This window comes from Triticum urartu, unplaced genomic scaffold, assembly GCF_003073215.2.
Source record: "Triticum urartu cultivar G1812 unplaced genomic scaffold, Tu2.1 TuUngrouped_contig_6920, whole genome shotgun sequence".
Classification (NCBI taxonomy): domain Eukaryota; kingdom Viridiplantae; phylum Streptophyta; class Magnoliopsida; order Poales; family Poaceae; genus Triticum; species Triticum urartu.
In genome coordinates, this window is record NW_024117721.1 from 1 (window position 1) to 10716 (window position 10716).

Consider the following 10716-nt stretch of genomic DNA (forward strand, 5'->3'; position numbering starts at 1 on the left):
GGCCGCGACCTGGCTGGGTGCTGGACCGGCCCAGTCGACGAAGATTTTTTTTAAAATTTTTTTAATACAACATTTTGCAGACAAATAAAATAATTAAAGCAAAATATTATATAGGCATATAATATATCAAAATTTTTTAAAAAATATTTTCTACACGGTGAACATTTTTCTTGCATAAAATAGAATACACATAAATTCTAATAATTCAAACAGTACTACTGGTCTATTAAAATCTAACAAAAACCATTTTAAAAATACCAAAATGATTTCAAATTAATTTTTCTCCAATTTTCTAATGTAGGGAATCATGTTACCCTATTTTCCATATATTTTATTTTTGGAGAAAATAATTTGAATAAAACTCAAATAAATCCAAATTGAAAATTAATTCCAAAAGGACTTTGAAATTGATCCTTTGAAACTCACAACTCATATTTCATATAATTTGAAAAAGTCATTTTATCTTCGCTCGTGAAAATCATTGAGTTGCATAAAGTTTCAGAATTGGAAATATTCTCAAATGAAATTCAAATATTTTCAACACCCTGTGTCATTTAAATAAATGGAAGAAGTCATGTCATCTTCTCTCCAGGGTTTTGTGTTTGAAAATAATTTGAATTCATGGAGATCATAAAAGCAAAATGAAAGTTTGGGAAAGTCCTTTTATTCTCTCTCATTTAAATTTCAAAAAGTTTTAAATTTCACTCAATCAATTACACAACAATCAATCTATCTATCTATTTATTATAACATTCCAAAATTTAGAATTTTGGGATGTTACAGTCAGTAACCTCAGGAGATTGGTTTAACGGTTGCTAAGGTGCAACGTCGTGCATGTTTGTAGTCGATCATCAAAGTCGACTCCACCAAATCGATAGTTATCATCTCATCGAAATATCGGGACACGCTCGCCTCTATCATAATGTCTTCACCGAGTTTCAACCTTTTCATTGTTTTATCAAGGATCAGGACACAAGGGACGTTCTTCTTAGAGGCTGCCTGCGCCATGGACCCTATGCACTTGATGTGCCGCATGTCCCTCAGGCTTTCAGCGCGCGTGCATGTGTCGTCTACTCATTGGCACGCACGGCTTGGTCATCCTGCCACTCGCATAGTTTGTCATGTTCTTCATCGCCATGATTTTCCAATTGTGTCCAATAAACTTGTTGAAACAGTTTGTGATGCCTGCTAGCAAGGCAAGAGTCATCAGCTTTCGTTTTCAGAGTCGAGTCATGTAGTCAGAAATCCACTTCAGCTTGTGTTTTCTGATTTGTGGGTTCATGCCAAAACATCTGTTAGCGGCCATAATTACTATGTCAGTTTTATTGATGCCTACAGTTGCTTCACTTGGCTTTATGTTATTGAGCGTAAATATGATGTGTTTGAAATTTTTCTGCAATTTCAAGCCCATTTTGAGCGTCTTCTTTAGCATAAAATCATACATGTACAATCTGATTTGGAGGGGGGGGGGGTAAGTATCACAACCTCAATGCGTTCTTCAACAAGTTTGGGATTTCGTATTGTGTGTCTTGTCCTCATACGCATCAGCAGAATGGCACCGCTGAGCGTAAGCATCGTCATGTTGTTGAAACTGGCCTTGCTTTGCTTGCTCATGCATCGGTTCTTTTTTGGTTTTGGAGTGATGCCGTCTCCACCGCCTGTTTTCTTGTTAATAGGCTTCCTAAAAGACTCCTTGGATGAAAACACCACTTGAACTCTTACTTAATGAAACTCCAAATTATACGTTCCTCAAAGTGTTTGCGTGTGCGTGTTGGCCTCACCTTCACCCCTGTAATAAGCGTAAGCTCGAGTTTCGATCCAAAAAATGTGTCTTCCTCGATTATACTTCTGTTCATAAAGGGTACAAGTGCCTTTATGTTCTGTCTAACCGTGTCCACATCTCGTGTGATGTGATGTTTGACGAGAATGTGTTCCAGTTTTCATCATTTTCGTCTACTCAAACCACTCCGGCACCACTTTTGTGTTCCACCTCTCCACTGCTCTGATACCATGTAAAACTTAGGGTTTGAGAAACTGCTCGACCCCCCAACACGAGTGTGGCTATACAGTCATGTATAGATGCTACGTATTATACAGTCTAAGAGGTACACCAACATGTACAATACAGAATACAAGTCATGTACAGATGCTACGTATTATACAGTCTAACATAGATAAATTGGTGGGATAGAAAAATGATGAGAAGGTTTTAATCGGAGTGAAGGCGACGCTGCCAACTCCCCTTTAATAATAGAGATTTTCTTTCCATATGCTTCTATTTTTTTCTTCCGAACTTCGTACCGGTAACTTAGTGCACCTACGATGTGACCAAACATATGCAATATATCATTGCTTAAAATATTCATGTTCATGCAATCAGATTCCATATAAATATATCACAACCAATTCTGATTTATTTCATTGAAAATTGAGCGTCAAAATATAGTTATTCTAAAAAAAAGAGTTACTCATAGTCTAGCTAATGTTGGTCGTTCTGGTAGTAGCATTGATTGTTTGTTGTGTCGAGTGCCAGATAAGTAGCTCAGATTGTATTAACAGACTGTAATTTCATTACCGAGAAATAAAATCCACTTTTTCCTGCAAAAAAGCATCTAGTTTTTTTATTTTGAGGAAAAAAAGGAGGATTAGAGTTTCTTGGTGGCAAGGACGAGCATAAAAAATCTGGAGAATGTTTTTTTAGGGGTATCTGGAGAATGGCTAACAGGTCAAATCGCACCTGGTGGCTAATAAAAATAAAATCGCACCGCCTAATTGGCTGCCAGCCCATGGAGACTATCTGCTATATATACCAGCCCACGCATCGCCCAAACATTTACCAGCCCAGCCCAAATGAATCACCACGCCCAGCTATATATATAAGCTCCCACTCTCACAAACCATTCTTCAGAACCCTAGAAGCCGCAGCTTCCCATTCCTCGCCGCCGCCGCCGCTTCGTACCCGCTCGAAGCCGACCCGACCATGGTGAGTTCGAAACCCTGCATCATCTCGTAACCCGTCCATGTCGCCCTCGTAACGCCGGATCGATGTTTCGTGTCCTCAGGCGGACGTCGACGTTGACACGGAGGTGGCCGCCGGCGCGCAGCCGAAGAAGAGGACGTTCCGCAAGTTCAGCTATCGCGGCGTGGATCTCGATGCCCTCCTCGACATGTCCACCGACGACCTTGTCCAGATGTTCCCCGCTCGCGCCCGCAGAAGGTACCTGTTGTCTATGCATCTCGCGCGTTCGAGTTTCGTTGTTTGTTGTCCTTCGTCTGATGTGGATGAATCGCTGTGTGCTCTGGCAGGTTCAAGAGGGGTCTCAAGAGGAAGCCCATGGCGCTCGTCAAGAAGCTGCGCAAGGCGGTGAGTTGCCCAGTCCTTTTTCTTTGTTTCCGTTTTATGAACATTCTGACTGATATAACTCAAGTTACTACTAGTCTACTACCTTATACGGTATGATGCCTGGATCTGTCTACTTACTATTGCGGGACTCAGGGATTTTAAGTTACTTGTTTGGTTTCTGTCACAATAAATGTTTATGTTACCATTGTCTTTTTTAGAAGGTTAATCTTAGCGGCATGTGCTGATTGGTACTGGGAAATAGACATTCAGTTACTCGAGCACATGCTGTTAATTCAGGTGCCTCCTATGTCTCCTGCAACAATCTTTAAGATCTATTGGCTACATTCTCGTGCATAGCTATCAATATTTTTTGTTTTGGTTTCAAGTTTAAACACTTGTGCCATCATAGGTCCTGAGTTGTCTAAAACTATAAACTCTGATCTCCATAGAATGTTTGAGAAATGTGTCAACTTCTATCAACTTGGTGAACGGGTTGCCACCAACTCAGATCTTTGTAAGAGTAAAGATAGAATGTGTTGTTTTTCTGTCGCAAGGTCAGGTTTCCTCACTATGCTGTATGTTGTTTATGCGTTTATGGTGCTATGCATTTGATCTTTCCTTCTTTACATGATCTGAGTTTGAAATTAGTTCAGACTATGTGAGCTGACTACTTTTGTTCTACCATATGAACTTCAGTAGTGCATTCATAACTAGCAATGCCGGCTATTATACTTCAATAACATGATTCTGAGCTGCTAACCTAAAAAAGGAGAATATGCTCTTTCCTCATTCTTTCCACTGTAATGTTGCAAATCTCACTGTATTATAGCTGCATTTCCATGCAATACTATATAATTGCCTGTGTGTTGCAGAGGGGCACCTTTTGTTTTCTTAATGCAATTGCACACTGAAAATGTATTTTAGCTTCCAATTGGATCAGTAGTTATTCAGTTACTAAATGAAACATGATTTTATTTAATAAATTATAAGCAGACCAAAAAGCAGCCAAGACTGAATGGAAGAGTTGGGGTTGTCAAATCGAAGTAAACATAAGATGGAACCTTGCATATTTTGGAAGATATACTTATTGGCTTACCAGGAAACATTATCTTATTTGATAAATAGATGATTTTTAAGTAGTGTTGGTTTTAACAAAAATTGAAGAGAAGCTTGTCCAACATCGTCTGAGATGGTTTGGGCATATTCAGCGCAGGCCTCCAGAAGCTCCAGTGCATAGCGGACAGCTAAATCATGCGGAGAATGTCAAGAGATGGCGGGGTAGACCGAATTTGACATGGGAGGGGTCCGTTTAGAGAGACCTGAAGGATTGGAGTATCACCAAAGAGCTAGCTATGGACAGGGGTGCGTGGAAGCTTGCTATCCATGTGCCCGAGCCATGAGTTGGTTGCGAGAGTTTATGGGTTTCACCTCTAGCCTACGCCAATTTGTTTGGGACTGAAGGCTGTGTTGTTGTTGTTGGTTTTAACAAAAACCAGTAGAAACAGCAAAAGCAAAAACGGAGGGGGAGGTTTGATGAAAGAATTAGTTAAGGAGGGAAAACTAGCTTAAGCTAGAGCCTTTTATTTTACTAACATGTAGTTACCTGACAATCTGTTCCGTTGGTCTTGAACAGAAAAAGGACGCTCCTGCTGGTGAGAAGCCTGAGCCAGTGAGGACACATCTTCGTAACATGATCATTGTCCCTGAGATGATTGGCAGCCTTATCGGTGTCTACAATGGCAAGACCTTCAACCAGGTTGAGATTAAGCCTGAGATGATTGGCCATTACCTTGCAGAGTTCTCTATCTCCTACAAGCCAGTGAAGCATGGTAGGCCCGGTATCGGTGCCACACACTCTTCCCGGTTCATTCCTCTTAAATGAGTTATGCCGCTTTCTACTTTGAAAGAATTCAGTACGGACCATCTGGTGGCATGTCCATCTAGCTGTCTCCCTTGTTTTGAACCAGTTATATATCTAGTATTTGGTTCTGTTTAGCTATAATTTCGTTATGCACAATGAGCTGTTCTACCTAAATGCTCTGAGAATCTTGTTTCCATTGTGAAGGTTCATTTTGATTCATGCTGTGCTTGTCAGTTTGTGAGATTTTTACTATGAAATGCACACTTTTTGATTGGTAATCATTTGGCCTGCCCATCACTACTCAAAATGGCCATCTGATGGCCACAACACGAGCTCATAAGCTTTGTGATAACACCGTTTTGATTCTCAGCCCATGTAGCCTTGGGTTTTGCTTTGTATCTGATTTTTTTGTGAGCGGTTAATGGATCATTTGAATTCTCTGTTACTATTCATACTCGGTTACGCCATCATGCTAGTTTTCGATTTTCGCATTGATTTGTTGTGTAAATCGGTGTGAATTGAGCACAATGAACTCAGAAAGATAACTCAGTTTTCTTGCAAAAAAAGAAAGAAAACTCAGTTTCCGCTATCAAACCAAGGTAGGTTCAAGTTGCCCGCAGCCCCACGGTCAAATAGAGATATAAGTACACTACTAGCATCCATAACCCCACAGTATCTTGGATGAATACTTAGCTCCAAAACTTGTGGTTCTCCCCATCAACGGTATCTATCAACCAAGGTTTGCCCTCAAACAATATAGGTGTAAGGGGTAGGTGACCAATAATGTCATCATATCAAAGTTGAAGTTCAAATTACCGGAGTTTGGGGTACTTTGATGAATTACCGGAGTTTGGAGTTTGAGGAATAGCACCGTAAATGTTCATGTAATGTACTCTATCTAATACATCAACCATCCAGTATCTAAATATTTTGGCCACGAAAAAATTGTACCAATTGATTTGTTTGATCAACTCGAGATAGCTACTACGTGCTGAAGAAGCTCCCACAGAAAGTAGAGAATCAATGTTGAAGTTGTGCTTTTTGCCGAATGTTGGCATGGCACACCCTCAAAGGCAGAATGCACCGCATTAGAAGAGTGCTAAAAAAGAAAAGAAAAAGAGACGGGCCGAGGTTTTGCTAGGGTTTGGAGAGGTTTAGAGGAGGAAGAAGAAGAAGAAGAAAAGAGAGAGGTGGGGGAGATTTACCTTCTTCCTCAGGCTTATTATGGCCGCCAGGGTGCGAAACGACCGCTCATACGGGTGCGGGTGCCTGCATGGAACGTCGTAGTTCTCCTTGATAACTTACTTGCGTCTGTGCATAGATGAAATGACAGCTGAAACGGGGCGGCAACGTTCGCTTTGAACACCATCATTCGCTCTGTTCTGTTTCTTCTTCTAGTCGATGATGTCAAATGACCGCTCGACGGGTGCGTGCACTTGTTTGGAACGCCGTCAAACGCTCTGGAAATTTTCTATGTTTCTACAAAGAAATGAAACGACCGCTTGAACAGGCGCTTGTGCTTGTTGGAAACACCATCTTTCTCCGTGTTGTCTCTGCTTATTTTGCGTTGGAACCTTCAGCAGGTCATGCGACCGCCCATAAGACCGCTGCGGTCGTTTTAAAGGCCGTCTTTTGACCTGTTTCTTCTGAAACTTTTCTTTTTCTCTATTCTCCCACGGGGTTAGTTCCAATACATAGACATATTTCCAGGTATCCAAACATCAATTCAACATATAATTCAACTTGCACATCACAAGTCCTTCATTAGTCTCTTCCAAACTTACTTCTTCAAAAAGAACTTCAATCACTCTTTTATTGAAACAAATAAAAACTTACTTGTCTACTTTATTCGCGTGGGTTGCCTCCCACGAAGCGCTTGTTTTCGGTTGGTTAGCTCGACTGTAGTGGTGATCTAGGTGGTGCAAACACACGGAGACCATAGCTTCTAGCATTCACGACGATGCCTTCTCCTGCATAGTTCTTCATTTTCTTTTTCCTGGGGAAATGTCTTACAAAAGGATCTTTAGCTGGTAAATCAAATCTCACATTCCCCTCAATCACATTTATCACAGCTTTGATAGTCCTTAGAAAAGGTCTACCGAGAATTATAGGAGCAATTGGATCCTCAGGCATATCTATTGTCACAAGATCAATCATGACAGGGCAATCACTAATTTGAACTATAACACCATGCTTAATGCCTACTGCTCAAGTAAAATAGAGTTAGCCATATTCAAAATGATCTCAGTATTAGCATAAGGAACGAGATTGAGACTATCATAAACAGATTTGGGGATAGTGGAAACACTTGCCCCTAAATCACATAAGGCACTGAATTTATTCAATCCCATCTCAATCTCTACAGTGTGTTGAAAAGCATCCTCTTGCTTAGCTTGTAACTTACTGTAGAGCTTCTTCCTTTCATCATCGAGTTCATGTACCTTGGCTGCAACTTGTTCAACAAAAACATTATATGCAATCTGGAAAATTCTGGCTAGGCAGTTTTTAGACCATTTGTAGACTTTTTTGAAAAAAAAATTGTTGCGGAGCAAAAAAAAGAGGGAAAAAAGTGCAAAAAAATGAAAAAAGAGAAAAAAAATTCAGAGTGTGCTCCTCCCTTGTCTACATGCAGCGCCGTGATTTTGTTAGTGTTCTAGGCTCGCGTCTCTAGCACGGTCTAGCCTAAGACTAGCACAGTACAGTCGTTGAACGTTTATTCAACTTTGCATCTCTGAATTGATTATTGCTGACATTTTTGCTACCATATCATAAGCCTTCCAGCTCCACATACATCTACGTCGTGCGTTTGACACCACCTGGCAATCGCCCTGTCCAAGCTTTGAGAGTTTTGACTACAACAGTTGCCGATCACCACCTGCTGCTGGGTAAGAACTAGTAAAAATTTGAGATTCGCTTGACGGATTTGTGATACACCACCACCACCACCACTTCCTAGTAGTCTGTAGGATCATATTCTTGTATGTTTCTATTGCTGCTAACCATGGCAAGATCACAAGCCGATGAGACTGATTGGGAGAACATGACGAACAAACAGTTACATGATAAATTTTAGCAAATGATGAGTGGACAGGTGCAAGATGTGCTAAACAGATTTGAAGAGGCCATGGAGAAGATAGATGGCATTGAGAAGACGTTCGAAAAAAAGCTCGATAACAAGTTTAATGAATTGTTCACGCGTCTTCCACCACCACCGCGAGCTGCACCTGTCGCACCTCTACAACAACAAGAACAACAACAACGTCGCCTTCCAAATCAAGTGGGACGAGCACTGCGCGTTCCCCTTGAGCCTGGACAAAATTCTGGTGCCGCTGCTACTGCTGGTGATGCTTCTGTAGCTCCTGCTGCTACTGTAGTGGTGGAGGACTATTACGAGTATGGGGTTGATCAAAATCAAAACTAAGTGCAACCACCAGCACCACCACCAGCAGGTCGACCTCGGGCATATAATCGCAATGGTAGGGCTGTAGCTCCACCTCAGGTACGAGATCATGACCATCTCCCTAAACTAAAATTGAATATTCCACCATTTGAGGGTAGATATGTTCCTGATATATATCTTACTTGGGAGTTAGAAACTGAACAACGATTTACATGTTTACAATATCCCGAGGAGAGACGTGTTCCTGCTGCTGTTTGTGCTTTCACTAGTTTTGCATGTGTTTGGTGGTCTGAGCATTGTAGATTATATCCTATTCCGGCTACTTGGGTTGCTTTGAAAACTGCTATGCGTACTCGTTGGGTTCCACCATATTATCAACGTGAATTACTTCAAAAATTGCAGCGCTTAAGACAGGGAAAAAATTCTGTAGAAGAATATTATCAGGAATTACAAACTGGCATGATTAGATGTGGTATTGTTGAGGAGAATGAAGCTATGCTTGCACGTTTTATGGGTGGATTAAATAGAGAGATTCAGACGATTCTAGAGTATAAGGAGTATACTAATATCACTCGTTTATTCCATCTTGCTTGTAAAGCTGAACGTCAAGTGCAGGATCGACAGGCATTGGCGCGGACTAACTTTTCTGCAGGTCGACCTTCTTCATGGACACCACGTGCATCATCTACTTCCACACGTTCTGCTACACCGGCACCTCCGTCGGCTCCCATCTAAGCGTGTGATGATTGTTACTGAGGATGGTGGGTATGAGTCCGCTAGTGACTATGATGAGGAGACTTTGGCTCTTATTACACGTGACGAACACGGTGGAGACGATTCTGATCATGAGACGCAATACATGGCTCCCGAGGATGCTGACAGGTACGAATGTTTAGTTGCTCAACGTGTTTTGAGTGTGCAGGTTACACAAGCTGAGCAAAATCAGAGGCATAATTTGTTCCATACAAAGGGAGTTGTGAAGGAACGTTCTGTTCGCGTCATCATAGATGGAGGGAGCTGCAACACTTGGCTAGCATGGAGATAGTGGAGAAGCTATCTCTCAACACAAGACCACATCCACATCCTTACTACATCCAATGGTTCAACAACAGCGGCAAGGTTAAGGTAACACATACTGTTCGTGTGCATTTTAGTATCTCTACATATGCTGATTATGTTGATTGTGATGTGGTACCTATGCAAGCATGTTCCTTATTACTTGGTAGACCATGGCAATTTGATAAAAATTCTGCACACCATGGTAGAAACAATCAGTATACTCTTGTTCATACGGACAAAAATATTACTTTGCTTCCTATGACTTCTGATTCCATTTTGAAAGATGATGTTAATAGAGCTAATAAAGCAAAACAGGAGACAAATAAGAGTGAAAATCAGATTGTGGCAAAAGAATTTGAGCAACAAATGAAGCCTAATAATAAACCATCTAGTGTTGCTTCTGAAATTAAATTGAAAACTGCATGTTTACTTACCACCAAATCTGATATTGATGATCTAGATTTTAGCAAATCTGTTTGCTATACTTTTGTGTGCAAAGAGACATTATTTTCATTCGAGGACATGCCTTCCTCTTTGTCTCTTACTGTTACTAACATTTTGTAGGAGCTCGCTGACGTCTTTCCACAAGACGTGCCACCGGGATTACCACCTATTCGAGGGATTGAGCATCAGATTGACTTAATTCCTGGTGCCTTGCTACCCAACCGTGCACCGTACCGTACCAATCCAGAGGAGACGAAGGAGATTATGCGTCAAGTCCAGGAGCTGCTCGACAAATGTTATAGACGCGAACCACTTAGTACTTGTGCTGTTCCTATTATTCTAGTGCCGAAAAAGGATGGTACATCGTGTATGTGTGTTGATTGTAGAGACATTAATAATATTACTATTCGTTATCGTCATCCTATTCCTAGGCTAGATGATATGCTTGATAAATTGAGTGGCTCTACAATATTCTCCAAAGTTGATTTGCGTAGTGGATACCATCAAATTCGTATGAAATTGGGTGATGAATGGAAAACAATATTAAGAACTAAGTTTGGATTATATGAGTGGTTAGTCATGCCTTTTGGGTTAACTAATGCACCTAGT

General features: G+C 41.0%; 1 protein-coding gene across 1 annotated transcript; it reads left to right on the forward strand.

Annotated features, from left to right (window-relative positions):
- Positions 1–2821: 2821 nt before the first annotated feature.
- Positions 2822–5423, forward strand: LOC125531265 (40S ribosomal protein S15). Its single transcript, XM_048695677.1, has 4 exons — positions 2822–2983; positions 3063–3217; positions 3307–3364; positions 4977–5423. Exons 1-4 carry the CDS (start codon positions 2981–2983, stop codon positions 5223–5225), a joined length of 465 nt encoding a protein of 154 aa, XP_048551634.1. The 5' UTR covers positions 2822–2980; the 3' UTR covers positions 5226–5423.
- Positions 5424–10716: the final 5293 nt, after the last annotated feature.

Coding starts and splice junctions, on each gene's coding strand:
- LOC125531265 (XM_048695677.1), top strand. Junction 3,218..3,306: donor CCCGCTCGCGCCCGCAGAAG/GTACCTGTTGTC, acceptor GTGCTCTGGCAG/GTTCAAGAGGGGTCTCAAGA. Junction 3,365..4,976: donor TCAAGAAGCTGCGCAAGGCG/GTGAGTTGCCCA, acceptor GGTCTTGAACAG/AAAAAGGACGCTCCTGCTGG.